Source organism: Geotrypetes seraphini, chromosome 13 (assembly GCF_902459505.1).
Source record: "Geotrypetes seraphini chromosome 13, aGeoSer1.1, whole genome shotgun sequence".
Classification (NCBI taxonomy): domain Eukaryota; kingdom Metazoa; phylum Chordata; class Amphibia; order Gymnophiona; family Dermophiidae; genus Geotrypetes; species Geotrypetes seraphini.
The window spans coordinates 71,957,223-71,973,220 of NC_047096.1; the positions used below are offsets into that span (position 1 = coordinate 71,957,223).

At 43.3% G+C, this 15,998-nt stretch overlaps 1 protein-coding gene across 1 annotated transcript in view; it reads right to left on the reverse strand.

Moving 5' to 3' along the window:
- NMT1 (N-myristoyltransferase 1) overlaps positions 1–15,998 on the reverse strand; it is a 63,318-nt gene that overhangs the window by 13,089 nt on the left and 34,231 nt on the right. The window contains exons 4-7 of the mRNA XM_033918052.1: positions 12,467–12,585; positions 11,962–12,053; positions 8,547–8,663; positions 4,686–4,856 (exon numbers count right to left, since the gene is read on the reverse strand). Coding sequence (XP_033773943.1) covers positions 4,686–4,856; positions 8,547–8,663; positions 11,962–12,053; positions 12,467–12,585 — 499 coding nt within the window. The remainder of the gene's footprint in view (positions 1–4,685; positions 4,857–8,546; positions 8,664–11,961; positions 12,054–12,466; positions 12,586–15,998) is intronic.

The window sequence follows — 15,998 nt, forward strand, 5'->3', positions numbered from 1 at the left end:
CTCATTGTGCCTTTCTGGCAGAGGGTGCAAAATGGGAGGTGGAAGGTTGGGAATGCCTGTAGCCCATATATCGTCGTCTGGAGTCCTGTGCAAATCTCTATGATGTGGCAGGGATCATAGTGAGCCACGAAAATTAGTATGACCAGAACCCCTGGAAGGTCTAGATCTGCTATCCAGCAGAGTCCATCACAGAATCCATGAAGTCATCCAGACCTTTGCCAAACAACAACTGCCCAAAGTAGCCTTGGAAGTGGAATCACCAACCCACTGTCTGATCCAGAGCATTCTGCAGGCAGAGATAGAGACACCTCTGCCAAAACTCTCATGAGGTCATACAATGCATCAGCCATATACTCTGTTCCAGTCACCAGAAGCTGCCTCACTCTCCAGTGTATGCAGTGGAGAGAGACAGGTGAGTGCGACAAAAGATGTCGCCGAAGCAACTTTGATACCCAAAGAAGCTGCATCAAAAAGTTTCCTGAGGACCACATCCATATGGTGGTCTTGCATATCCTTTAACACTACACCACCCTCACCAGGGAGAGAGGTGTGCTTAGTCACCTGTGCCACCAAAGAATCCACCCTGGGCTGACCCAAAAGCTGTGAACGCTCCTGAGCCAGCTACAAGCATGACATAGCTCTAGCAATTTTCAGAGAACTCTCTGGAGAGTCAAACTGCTCCGAGACCAGAACCCTCATATCAGGGTGCCAGGGAAAAGTAGCAGACTGCACGCATACACCACAAAGTCAGGAGGAAGAAGTGGACGGAGCTGGCTGAGGGACTAAGTTCAATTCCTACAAAGACTCAGCAAAAAGGACTGGCAGAGTTGCAAAACTTAAATAAGCGCAGCACCATAGGATCACCCCCAGGATCCAGCACACAGCCCCTGATCTCCCGCCTTGGAAAGTGCTATACCTGCAAACAAGGGATCAATAAGGGAAACTTCTGTGTTAGGGTCCCCAAGATCAGGATCTGGTAGCTCAAAAAGCTGCAGCAAATGAGGCAAGGACGTGCCCAAAGGCACAGCGCCACTAAGAGACGTCACAGAGGTGGATTGGGACTGCTCAGGGGGCGAACACTTGTTCTGAAACTTGGACCACAAAAATTTCATAAATGTCCAGCTTTAGATGACAAATTTGCGTTTCTTAGGCTGCGGAGAGTCGGCAGCCTGGCTAACAGAATATCAGCTATGCCGAGCACTGAAGGACGCCCTGCCAGGATAGCTGAGCGTTTGGTCACCTGCTTCAGCAGAGGAGAAGCTAAGCTGGACGCTGCTGCCCCCCTCCCTTCGGTTGTTAGGTCATGTGATAGTTTTTTTCACAGCTTATGAAATAAAAATAACCTATTTATTTTGAGTTTTTGTTCATTTGATTTTCCTTGAGCGATTTGATGTTATAGTAATCAGATTGTTTTAGTATAATATTTGATTTTGATGAGCAATTATGATTTTAAGTTATAGTAATTAGATTGTAATGTATTTTTGTCAATTGCTGAGAATGTAATATTGTTACCTGTTTTGGATTTTCTGGGAGGACAGGCTAAATATGTAATAAATAAATTAAGTCTATCCTGTCTTCTAAAGGACATTCAGAAAAACTGCTGAGCTTTAAGTGAAAGTTGTTCTGTATGGACCGGTGTGTAAGTTTACTAGATCCCTAAAGGACCTGCTGCTAATGGTATGGTAGGGCAGGTGCTGTAAAGAAATTAAGGAATGATCAGTCCAAGGTAGTGGAAGTAGTGAGAAAGTGAGCAAAGAATAAGATATAAACTAGGCCAAGTGTGTGGGATTTAGTACGTGCTGTGTAAGATTGTCAGTGGTAAGTTGGGTGAAAGGGGAAGAGGAGCCATCATAATGGAAACTGAAGTCACCTAATAGGATTGGGTGTGAGGCGCTTGTACAGAAGTCAGTAATAAGGGTTTGAAGGAGCTGAGTTGAGTGGGTAGAAGGAGGAGGGAGATGGCAGAGTAAAAGGAACTCTGTTGAAGGGAAGTATCTAGCTGAGATGTAGGGATTCTAGGAGCGTGTGGAAGTATGGTTTGGATTGCGTTAAGTATACAATAGTGACACTGCTTAAGAAAGACCACATTTGCATCAGTAAGTCACGTTTTCATGAGGTAAAGGATATCAAGGCGCGAGTATTGCGCAAACAGGGACATTAAGGAGGCCAATTATGATACAGGGGGATTAAGTATAGTGGGGTGGAGGAATGGTAGGCGAGTGGAACAGGGAGAAGACATCGAGTCTGTGGTGGAGGGAAAAGGTGATTAGATACCAATGGTCTGCATCTCCAGGCAATGGGGACACAGTGGAAGAAGCACATAGTGACAAGAAGTGCCAATATGTAGTGATAAGGCACAAGCCAGGTCAATGACTCAAAGAAAGATCTTTTCCAATTTACCTTAAAAGACCTGTTCTCCAAATAAGACAGACACCAACCTAAGACAGAAATCTTAAATAACTAGATTGTACACTTACTGAAGTAGTAATGAGTGATCAACCAAATCTATGGAAAATCAGAAAAATATCCTGTAGGCACAGTGGTAGGGCGAGCATGAAAGCCTGTTTTTGTCTAGGGGAAAACACATGTATATTATCCGAAGTTGGACAGCTGATTTGCCAAAAAAAACGGAAAGACTGGAGATCAGGCTTTCTTCTCTTCATATCACTCAAAACTGGGTGAGTAAAGGAGAAATTGTGTCTCATCTGCTAATTTACTTTCCTTTTGTCCATGTTGGCTAGCACAGATTCTCACCAGCAGATGGAGACTGAGAAACACTGACTTCTAAGAAAACCTTTATGTGAGCTATGCAGTTCCCCTAGAGCAGGGATCGGCAACCTGGGGCTCTTCTTGCATGTGACTGCGGTTCTCAAGGCTCCAACCCTTTAATCTCCCTCCCAACCCACGATCCCCCCTCCGGGCCTACCAAGGAACCTTGCGGAGCAGTGGGGGTCTTTGTGGCAGGGGTTTGGCCCTCTTGCAACTGCCTTCTAAAATAGCTGATGTGACCTCTCACAGCTGCTCACGGCATTTCCTATAGTACTGCGAGAGCTGCCACAAGAGGTCAGCCTGGGGTGGGGGGGAGTGAGAATCTTAGGGTTGGGAGGGAGATTAAAGGGTCGGGGCTTGGAGAGGGGAGAGAACCTTGGCAATAGGTTGAGGAGAGGGATGAGAGATGCAGAAACCTGCGAGGGGTTGAAAATCTTGGGTCAAACATTTTGGATAAACTGGCTCTTTGCTGTAAAAAGGTTGCCAACCCCTGCCCTAGAGTCAATTCCTAAATAGCCAAGCAGATCCTCCAAATAGGAAAAAAATAAACACAACCATTCCCCCTCAGTGCAGACAGACCTCAGCCTAAAACCTCAGGCCCTTTTGCCCTTCTCTTGGTATCCTTATAGGTTTTTTAATGTTACAATGAGCAAAGCAAAGGAGTCATCCAGTTGAACCATCTAAACCAATGGTTACCAACCCTGTCCTGGAGGACCAATTGGGTTTTCAGGCTAGCCCTAATGAATATGCATGAGAGAGATTTGCATATAATGGAAGTGACAGGCATGCAAATCTGCTTCATGCATATTCATTAGGGCTAGCCTGAAAACCTGATTGGCCTGGTGGTCCTCCATGACTGGGTTGGGAACCACTGATCTAAACCAATATCTCACATCCCCAAAATACAAAGCCAAGAAGCAAAAAAAACAAAATAAAAAAACAACATTGCCAGAAAGAATACACCTGAGACATGTGAGCCCTCTCTACCAGTCTGGAAAAATATACTTATTAACAGCACTGAAAATCAAATAAGAGAGATATAATACACATTAAAAAGGAGACATAAAGCTTATGAAGCATCTAATAAGCTTAAATCAGAACAATCAAATAATATAGATATGACACTAATGCTCGTCTATAACACAGTTTATCCTACAGCTGAGGGGTCAAATACAGCAGTTAAAATGCAGTAGAGCAGGGATCTCAAAGTTCCTCCTTGAGGGCCGCAATCCAGTCGGGTTTTCAGGATTTCCCCAATGAATATGCATTGAAAGCAGTGCATGCACATAGATCTCATGCATATTCATTGGGGAAATCCTGAAAACCCGACTGGACTGTGGCCCTCAAGGAGGGACTTTGAGACCCCTGCAGTAGAGCAAATTCCAAATTAAAATAAAATAACCAAAACGCAGCCCTACTAATTTTAAATGAAAGGTAGGTATCAAAACAAATTCAGTTGGATGTAGAATGCACATCTTCACTTTCTACATGATGCAGCTTTCTCCTGTTTCAGACAGAAGAATGGTATAATCTGTTCTTTCCTGAGACTAGCCAGTCTGCAAAGAACGAGGGCAGTTTTGTAAGCCATTCTTGTGCATAAAGCAAGGTTTCATGTGGGAAATAGAACCTTATAAGCTGCATGTGTAATATGCATTTAAAGTTAAGCACACACAAGCCTGTACACCGACGCCTCTCTTTAGTTTAGCTTAAATTATTGCTGGGAGCAGGATGGAGCTGCTAATGAGCAGGTATAAATGCAAGAACATCTATGTCCTAGAATAATTTTCAAACAGAAGCACATGCATTCTTTATTTCTGAAGGTTTAGCAACAGAAACCTATTCTTATTTTATTTAGTATACCGTCAAGATATAAAATTATGCCTTATATTGAGACTGCTATCTATGTGGTCTCTTACCTGCAAGTACCAACGGGTTTGGGCAATACCACGCCAGCAGTGTAAACAGCCTGAAATATTCCTTCCATGTGAACTCGTCGCGTGATTTCCCGGATCAAAACTGGTGCCACCCGCTTTGAACGCAATTTCTTGTGAACACAAAGGAAATTTATCTCCACCATCATCTTCTCTCTAAAAAAACAGATACGAGAAGTCTTTGGCAATCAGTAAATAAAATAGTAAATAAAAAAGTAGATCAGTAACTCAGGAAGATGAGATTTTAGATAGGGCAGAAGAGATAATACAAGCGATGAAAGAAAGCAAACAAGATGCTAGGAATTATTTTAAAAAAGGGATGGTTAATAAGACTAAGAATGTTATAATGCCTCTGTATCGCTCTATGGCACTACCGCACCTGGAGTATTGCATTCAATTCTAGTCTCCTTATCTCAAGAAAGATATAGCGGCACTAGAAAGGGATCAAAGAATAGCGACCAAGATGATAAAGGGGATGGAACTCCTTTTGTAAGAGGAAAGACTAAAAAGGTTAGGACTCTTCAGCTTGGGAGAGATGGATGAGGGGAGAAATGATTGAAGTCTACCAAATCCTGAGTGGAGTAGAACAGGTAAATGTGGGTCGATTTTTCACTCCTTAAAAAATTACAAAGACCAGTGGACATGCGAAGTTATAGGGAAATACTTTTAAAACCAATAGGAGGAAATATTTTTTTCACTCAGAATAGTTAAGCTCTGGAACGCATTGCCAGAGGTTGTGATAAGAGCGGATAGTGTAGCTGGTTTTAAGAAGGGTTTCCTGGAGGAAAAGTCCATTATTGAGAAAAACATGGAGGAAGCCACAGCTTGCCCTGGATTGGTAGCATAAAAGGTTGCTATTCTTTGGGTTTTTGCCAGGTACTAGTGACCTGGATTAGCCACCATGAGGATGAGCTACTAGCTAGATGGACCATTGGTCTGACCCAGTAAGGCTATTCTTATGTCCTTATGAAGAGTTTCATGTTTATTTGGCGTTTCTTTCTCCATCCCTTTGTAAATCACCCCGAGTTTTGGGGGGAAAAATATGAAGAGCAAATCCTAACAGACCCACCATCTAAATCAAACCACACAAAATTTGTAGCATTTTTGAGTTTTAGGCTACGAAGATCATAGTCATTAAATCTTCAGGTATTTTCAGATACCATGAAAGAGCTCAATTGACAAAAGAAATTTACAAATTAGAAGGGAAGCATCATGTAACTGTCCTGATCTTCTTTCCAACCAAATAGGGAAAATCTTAAGATACTTATTTCTTATTTGTCTGATCCCTCCAAGTTCAACTATATGAATTACACTGAATTTGAGAAATCCCTACCATGAGAAAATCTCTGGATTGCAGATTTGGACTGAGATTTTTGGGCCACTTCTAGAACTATTTCCCACTTCAAATATTTGGATTTAAAATTTACTAAGGGAGAGACTCTGAAGTAACCCAAGGAAATACTTCATGGGAAGAATAGTGAATTTGTGGAATGGCCTTTCCATGGAGGTGGTATAGATGAAAACAGTATCTGAATTCAAGAAAGTCTGGGACAAGTACATAGGAGCTTTAACCCTTTATTTGGCATTGCTGCTCAAAAGCAACATGTGTCTTCTATGGCTCTTATGGGAGGTCTGCATCGCCAAATGCCTGTTACTTGGCACTGCTGCTCTCGTTCAACATCAAGTGACATAAAGCAGCCGTTTCATCATCTGCCAATTAAAGGGTTAAGAGAGTGAAAGGGAGAACAGATAGCATGGATGAGAAGAATGTATAGGCCATATGATTTCTATTTGCCTTCATTTTTCTCTTTCTATGTTTCCAGGGAGGGAAAAATAGGAGAAGGTGGGGGTAATAGGTCAGGAATAGGGAGTGGGAAGTACCTTGTCTGGTGTGTCGTGGGACAAGAGTTCAAGGCTGCACAGACAAGAAAAGGACTTAAGGGCAAGAATGTTGAAGCCTGAATTTTGGATCTATGTTATGACAATTGTAGGTGTTATTCTTTTTTTCTGATCTTTTATATGGAGATGGGTTGTACCTGCTTGAGTATTCATTAAAGAAATTTGAACTTAAAATCAAATTGAATTGTAGTTAACCTAGAATAATTTAGGAACACTAAGTTGAGTCTTAAAGCTGGTAGCTAGGGCTATGGACTACTACTACGACTTATCACTTATATAGCGCTGAAAGGCATAAGCAGCACTGTACATTTTGACATTTATAGACGGTCCCTGCTCAGAAGAGCTTACAATCTAACTTGGACATACAGACATGACATATAGGGTTGGAGTTGCAGAACCCAAGGAGAGAGTTAGAGTCGAAAGCACTCAAAGAGGTGGCTTTTAACTGGGCCTTGAACACTGCCAGAGACAGAGCCTGTCATAGGGATTCGAGCAGCTTGTTCCAAGCATACGGCGCAGCAAGGCAGAAGGGACTGAGTCTGGAGTTGGCAGCCGAAGAGAAGGGCACAGGAAGGAGGGACTTACCAGCAAACGGGGGGAGGGGGGAATCATAGGTGGATATAAGTGAAGAGAGAGAGAGTGAGGGGCAGCTGAGTGAGTGCATTTGTAGGTCAGTAAGAGGAGTTTGAATTGTATTCGGAAATGGATGGGAAGCCAATGAAGTGACTTTAGGAGAGGGGTATCATGAGTATAGTGGTTCTCCCGGAATATGAGTCATGCAGCTGAATGCTGGATGGATTGGAGGGGAGCGAGATGGCTAAGCAGAAGGCCTGAAAGTAGCAAGTTGCAGTAGTCTAAGCGCGAGGTGATGAGGGCATGGATAAGTGTTTTGGCAGTGTGCTCAGAGAGGAAGGGTCAGATTTTGGTAATATTACAGAGGAAGAAGAAGCGGCAGTTTTTAGCAATATGTTGTATCTGGGTGGTGAAGGAGAGCGAGAGGAGTCAAAGATGACCCCGAGATTACAAGCAGACAAACAGGAAGGAAGAGTATTGTCCACAGAAACAAGCGGGAAGATAAGCAGCTCTGTTTTAGCAATATTCAATTTTAGATGGTGGCTAGATATCCAGGCGGCAATGTCAGCTATGGAGAACAAAGTGACTTACTCAAGGTCAAAGAACCATTACTGGAAGAGGTAGGATAAGAACCCTGGCTTCCTAAGTTGGCAGCTTGATACTTTCAGAGCTTTCATTGTCAGCTCAAATAAAATTCTGAAGTCTTTAAGCAGGTCATTAACTTCCAGTCAATACCATGCTCAAAAAGGGACAAACAACAAGTACCATGGAAAAGTGATGTGCTTCAGAGATGTAATTCAATGGTATAGCTCAGGGGTAGGCAATTCCAGTCCTCGAAAGCCACAGGCAGGTCAGGTTTTCAGGATATCCACACTGAATATGTACGAGATGGATTCGCATGCACTGCCTCCTTGACAAGCAAATCTATTTCATGCATATTTATTGTGGATATCCTGAAAACCTGACCTACCTGTGGCTCTCGAGGACTGAAATTGCTTACCCCTGGTATAGCTCAATGCAACCAGAGGAGGTTCTCGTAGTTGTAACTGCCTCTTAAGCTAATAAATAGTATCTACTGAGAATTAATTGACAGATGATTCACAGGCCTCGAATCCCAAAGAATATCTTGTGTTCCTCTTAATTGCCACAAGACCTGGAATATGCCCAGACACTAGCACAAGAGATTGGTTCAATTTCTAACCCACCTGAACAAAGTCGTAGGGAAGAGGAAACCACAAAAAATGAAGACCCTGTCTTTAAAAGGTATTAGTATTTTGAGTAAGACAGTACTGTAAGGGCTGGTACAGAGGATCTCCATGAGCTGGAGAAAGTTAATGATTCACTGATGGACCCCCACACACAGGTGGTACTTACGTATCATAAATGCGGATATTGGCTGGAATAGCACTGATGAAGCCCACAAGCTTTTTGCTAGAGATGACCCTCACGCCACAGTGCCACTGAGGTAACCAACCTGGTGGGCGCAGAGCCCTAAAATCAGAGTGGGGGGGGGGGAAGAAAGAGAGAGGTAGGCAGGTCATCATTAAGAGGTTCTTTCCTCCATTCAATCAGAGGCACAAAACATGTACAATGTTCTCTCTCCAGTCTCATTCCATATAGCTGTTGTCTTCTCCCATGTTCTATTTGCCTCTAAAACAGTACAAAAGAAGCTGAAGACAGAATATGAACAGCTTTAGCCCAATACAACGAAATGAAAAAAAAAAAAAAAGACTAGATTCTTAACTTGCTAATAGATAGGAGTGTCATTATGAACAGCAAGGTATTCTCCCCATGCTTGCAAGCCATGCAGAAGGAATCCACTCCAGGTTTTCAACTCTTCCTCTTCTACCGAGGGCTCTGCTGTCCCCTTCAATTTGTACCAAAGCAGGCGATAAGCCCTATATAGAGACACATAAGAAGGAGGGGTACGGGGAAGACTTCCAGAAATATAATTCTGATCTGAAAGCATGAACAAACATGTTTAACATTGCAATGGAACAAGAAGCCTTTAATTGAAAATATAAAGTCCATTCAAGAGGTAGAAGAGAACTTTACGATTTCTGCCATCTCCAAAACTATATTTCTAATAGCTCTCTTATTCAACCCCACTTCTGCCATCAATCCTCTTCTTCCTACCCTCCTTATGTACTTCCCTTTTATGTACTTTTTCTTTAAAAATTGTATTTCCTCCCCTCTTTCCTATTGTTTCCCGTGGTTTTAAAAAGCAATTATCCATGTAGGTCCGGTTAATGTATATGTGATTTCTCTAAAATCATATTTTTATCTTTTGTACAACGCTTTGTAATTTGGAAAAGCGTTTAATCAAATAATATGAATAAACTTGAATAAAAACTTGAATAAAACAATCCAAACTTCGGAATAACCATACCAATCAGAAACATTTATGGAGTTCAAACATTCCCCAATGCTAAAGCAATACATTATTCTTCTTACACTTGAGGGCTGACCGACATTAAAATATCAGCTTTGACTTCAACTGTCTGACTGAGACAGTAGGCAGGCGGAAAATAACTGACAAAGCAGGGCTCCAGAATGACACACCTATCTACTAGAAAATATAATCAAGGTAAGAACCTAATCTCTTTTCTAGTGTAATAGGTGTGTCAATATGGATAGTAGGGACATACAAAAGCAGTCCCCACAATCTAGAGTGGGACCTCTGTACCTGCTCATAACACTGAGGACCTAAATACGGTGACCTCCCATGCTACCATGACCACTCTATAGAACTTACAAAAGTATGCAGTGTGGACTAGGTCACTGCCCTACAAATCTCCTTGGGCGAAATCGCTTGAGCTTCCTCCCACAAAGAAGCCACTCGTTTTGTCGAATGTGCTTTCAAGGAGACCAGCGCTTGCTGATGAGATGGCCATGTGAATCCATCTTGAAATGGTAGCCTTGGATGCCGGTATGCTGCATCTAGCCTGACTGGGGAGCACAAATAGATGGTGAGACAGCCAGAACTCATTAACCACCTCTAGATACCGTTAGAGGACTCTTCTCACATCCAGCTCTCTCAAAGTCTGATCTTTTTTCTTTGAGCCTGTGGTCCAGAACGCTGGTAATCTTACTTCTTGATCGACATGAAATGCCAAAACGACCTTTGGCAAAAAGAGACAGGACTGTGTGTAGGGAAACTTCTGCCTCTATGATCTTGAGGAAGGGTTCACTGCACGACAATTGTCTGCAGCTCCAAGACTCTTCTCACTAATGTAATGGCCATGAGGAAAATGGTCTTGACGTAAAACTCCATCAAGGATGCCTCTTGAATAGGCTCATGTGGAGCCTGACTGAGGCCATGCAGAACCATGTTAAGGTTCCACAATGGAAACAGCTGCTTTACTGATGGTCTGAACCTTAGTGCCCCTTTTAGGGATCTGGATAAATTTAGATGAGAAGCCAGGAGGGCTTTGCATTTTTGGGTTCTGAAACATGAGAGGCCCACCACTTGGACCCTGAGCAATGCCACTACAAGGCCTTCATTGAGACCTGCTTGGAGAAAAGCCAGCACCATCAAGACTGGAGCGCTAAACAGTTCCATCTTTCCTGTTGTGCACTATTGCTAAAAAGTCTCCCATGCTTCTTGGATCCGAGGAGTGTGGAGGCGAGGCCACATGGCTGCCCCACAAATTTCTTCAAGCGAGACTGCTCTATTCTCCGATCAGGACAACGCCACCCCTCTGGTGGAATGTGCCTTTATTCCCAAAGGAGACTGTTTTCCGCTCCCGAAATAGAACAAAGAAATTGCCAAATGAATCCATCTTGAAATGGTTGCCTTTGATACTGACCGTCCCCGTCGTGCTGTACCCAAGAACATGAAGAGATGATCTGAAAAGAAAGAAGCTCCTACAACTTTGCTGTAGAGAGTATGACTGAGGAAATCCAGCCCAGCCCAGAATGAGAGGAGGAGGAGGAACAGAAGAATATATAAAATTAGGTGCTCTACAGACTTTGAAATAAAGGAGGGTAAATACCCGTTGGTCAAGACATATTCCCATTGCACTAGAATAAAAAAATATAAAGAGCAGATCAGAGTGCACTAGAAGAGAATAAAAAAATATAAAAGCGCACTAGAATAAAGAAATATAAAGAGCAGATCAGAAAGACACCTTCCGGCTTGCGTGCATAAGGAAAAACAGAAGGGGGCAGCAGAGCTCTCGGTAGGAGGAGGAGGTTTATTTTTTAAAAAAATTTCTTTATTCATTTTATAACTTATATCAAGTGTACAGTAAATATCGAACAATTATAGTACAACATCACTTGAAAATCTAAAATATACCACATGAAAATAATATCTTATGTCATTCATAAATATATTATTAGTAGAAAACCAAGAATCCCTCTCCCCACCCCAAATCCACATGAGTATTAAAATTGGGAAAAGTGTAAATTATTCATTATAATACTTTAATAATGGTCTCCACACATCCTTAAATTTATTATAGTAACCTTTCTGAACTGCCAACGCTCTTTCCATTTTATACACGTGACAAACTGAATGCCACCAGAAGGAGGAGGAGTTGAAAACCTGGAGTGGATTATTTCTGCATGGCTTGTGAGCACGGAGAGAATATCCTACTATCCAGAATGACATATCTATTGCACTAGAATGAGCCATTATTAGGATGGACTTCAGGAAATCCACTGCTTATTCCTAGGTACTTGTGACTTGGGTTGGCCACTGTTGGAAACAGAATACTGGGCTTGGTCTGTCCCACTACGACAACTCTTATGTTCTTATTTAAAGAAGGCAAAGCATGATACTCACCACAGGAGAAACTCTGAAGAGTAATCAAACCGGAACATATTATCATCATCCTCTACATAATTCTCATTCAGCAGTGTATACAGTTCTTTCAACTAGAGAGAGACAGGAAACTTTAAAAAATGCAAGCATCACATAGGTGAAGAGTCCTACTCTGTGATATATGATTTTTGTTAGATGGGGGTCGTTCTGTTATTGGGGGGTGGTTTATTACTTGCAGTTATTTTATTAGAGATTATTTATGCTGTGTTGTTTTGTTTTTGTTATGTGTTCACAGTGTATTTTATTATGTATGTTTATTTGTGACCCACATAGAATATGCAGGATATAAATTTTTTAAATAAATAAGGTATAATTGCCTATATGGGGTTTATACTGATGAAATGAGTTTTCCTACAGTTAAGATCTTAACAAAGTCCGTTCATGAAATTTACTTTTCAACATGCTAGCATGATCCTGTTCTGTATTCTTCCCCCCCTACTGCTCAGTCTCCAACCCCTGTACTCACCACTGCTCGATCTCCTAGATCTAAGGCATCCCAGATGAAACCCGGTGGAAGGGTGTAAGGCTCTTGTCGGATACTGTCCTTGTCAGGCTCAATGGGGCCATGCGTATTTACTACTTCACCTAGGCCAAAAAGAGTAAAAAATAAAATAAAATTCCTTTCTCCAAAATGGGCCGATGAGTGTTTAACTTTTCAAAACTTGGTTCTAGGTATACTATCCGAAGGAAAAAACACACATACACATATTTGGAGGAGTTTTTATAATGCAGTTAGAAACCTACTTGTCACTTTAATAAAATAGGAATCAAAAGATTAGGTTCTTATTTTTTCTAATCTTTTTTTCTTGCAACTCCACGCTCTATTTCTGGACAAGTGAGTTATGCAACTATGGTCGCCAGATAGCTTGTAGGAAGCCTCATTTACATAGTCTTTTAAATCCCTCCCCTCTTACCTCTCACGAATCCAGTTCATCTAAAAGTAGGCAGTCACCTATAGAGGACACAGACAAAGGGAGGTAGTCTGGGGAAACCCTTTGACAATAAGTCTAATCTGCTTATAACTTGAAATATCATAACAATTAGAAACAAGTGAAACCTGTTAATAAACAGCATAAACCTGAAATAAACTGTGCTATAAGGAGAGTCAGCATGCACTGACAGAAGGGGGCGCTAGAACAAAAAAAAACCCAAAGCTGAGTGCGAAAGCATGTTCGGATGGTACTATTAGAAAGGCTTGTCAGAAACACAGAAATCCAGTCTGGTTAAATCAGACAATCAGCGAATCAGCAATCCCTACGGCGGGTTCCAGGAATGGAGCGTGGATTTACAAGAAAGAAGATTAGCAAAGAGTAAGAACCTAATCTTTCATTCTGGTACAATCCCACTTTATTCCTGGACAAGTGGGACATAACGGAGCAGTCCCTTAGAAGCAAGAATGGGACTGATGAGCCTGCTGCCCAAACGGAATACCAAAAGTAGTATCCTGATTGGCTGCCATATTGATCCTGTAAAACCTGGTGAAAGAATGCAAAAAGGACCAGGGAACAGCCCTGCAAATCTCCTCCAAAGAGATCGCCAAAGACTCTGCTCAAGAGGAACAGATACCTCTGGTAGAATGAGCTGCAATGTAGGCGGAAGAAAGAGCCACACATATCCATCTAGAAATGGTAGATTTTGAAGTTGGCCTGTCCTTTCAGGCATGACTCACCAGTACAAAAAGATGGTCAGCGACCCAAAACTCATTTGTGACCTCCAGATACTGCAACAAGACCCTGTGCACATCCAACAACTTGGTCCCATGCCCTTGAACCGGAGGGAATAAAGGTAGAAGTGAAACCTCTTGGTTAATGTGAAAGCTAGAGATCACTTTCAGAAGAAAAGAGGGAATAGTACACAGAAACATGCCGGAATCCATGATCCGAAGAAAGGGGTCTCTGTAAGACAGAGCCTGAAGCTCAGAAACCCTGCAGATTGAAGTAATGCCTATCTGGAAGACAGTATTGACAGTGAGATCCATTAAGGATGGCTGCTCTAAGGGCTCATAAGGTTGACAAGCCAGAGACCAGAGAACCAGTTTGAGATTCTGACAAGGTAATCGTAGCGGGGACTGGAGCCTCAGTGTGCCCCTCAACAATTGAACGACATCCGGATGTGCGACCAAGGAGCCTCTCAGAGGCTTGGGGCCCACGCAGGAAAGATTGGCAAACTGGACTCGAAGAGAAACCACAGCCAGTTCCTTTATCAGTCAGTCCTGATGGAATTCAAGTATCAGAGGTACTGAAGGCACAGATAAAGCAACATTCTTCTGGATGCACCAAGCCTGATAACATATCTAAGCTTCTGCTTAAGCCGCTACAGTTGACTTCTTTTTGCTGTGGAGAAGCGTGACAATCATGGCTGAAGAACAGCCCCTGTGGACTAGGCCTTGCGCTCAATAGCCAGGCCGTAAGACCAAAGCGGTCATGCTTCTGAAGCACAATCAGGCTTTACTTGAAAAGACAAGGATGACAAAGAAGTCCGAGACCCTGCGCCCACTGCAGACGAATCAGGTTGTTGTACCACAGGTGCCTCGGCCAGTTTGGTGCGAGAATCACCCGACCCCTGTGTGCTGCGATCCGTCGCAACAGATGACTGATCATAGGCCACGGAGGAAAGACGTAAAGAAGACTCTCCATTGGTCAAAGCTGTACCAGCACTTCCAAGCCTACACTGCTGGCTTTGTGATGACAACTGAAAAACCAACTTGCTTTGTTGACCATGAGATCAAATGTAGGATGACCCCAGTGCTCCACTATGCAGTCCAATACCCTCTGGGACAGAGACTAGTTCCCGGGGTCCAGAGTTGATGACTGAGATAATCCGCCTGAACATTGTCCACGCCAACCAGGTGCACTGCTGAAAGCACCACAAGGTGGTTTTACTCCAACTGGAAGAGAAGCTGGGCTTCCATGCTCATAGGCGCTCCTGGTGCCCTCCTGGTCCCCCCCCCCCGGGTGATTGGTGTTGTCTGTGAAGATGTGCACTGCTCGATTCCAGAGATGATGCTGGAATCGAAGGAGAGCCAGATGAATCACCTGAAGCACCAGGCAATTGATTGAACATTTCCTCTCAGAGGGGGATCACCGGCCCTGAACTGGACTGTCCAAACAGCACCCCAGCCGAAGAGACTGGCATCCAACATCAGGATCACCCACTCGAAGATCCAGAGGGGAAGTCCCCTGGACAAGGAGAGGGAACTCAACCACCAGGCTAGACTGTTTCGAACTTTCGCCAGCAAGGTTACACGGGCATGCAACAGGTCCTGTTGCGGATCCAGCGGAAGATAAGTGCATCCTGCAGAGGGTGCAGGTGAGCCCTGGCCCAAGGAACTACATCGATCATTGGAGCCGATATGGCCAGAAAAGTCCCGATTAGCTGGCAGAGCAGGGCCATTGTGTTCATACAACTCTCAAGTATTTCAAGTCCTGCGTCTGTTCGAGGTGACTCTTTTGGAAGTTGATCACCCAGCCCAGGCGCTGAAGCAGTTGGACAACCTGGTGAACTGCCTGACACCCTTCAGATTTTGATGGGGCCCTGATCAACTAGTCGTCTAGATACAGATGGACCAGGACTCCTAGGGTTCACGGATGAGCTGCCGCCACCACAACCATCACCTTGGTGAAGATTCTGGTTGCCATCGCCAGTCTGAAGGGCAGCGCCGCAAACTGGCAATGCTTCTGCAGGATTTGGAGTCTCAATAACCTTCTGTATTCTGGAAAGAAGGGAATATGAAAATAGGCCTCTGTCAGGTCCAGAGATGCTAAGAATTTCCCCGGAGCCACAGAGACAATGACCAGATGCAACATTTCCATTCAGAAATGAGGAACTCTCAGGGCCACATTAACTGCTTTTAGGTCTAGGAACGGTCTCCAGTCTTTGGAGCCTCTCTTTGGCATGATAAAGTATATCGAGTATCTGCTGGAGCCTGTTATGCTCTGGAATGGGCTCTATGGCTGCAATGCTCAGCAATCTTTGGAGCATGGCCTCCACCCAGGTCA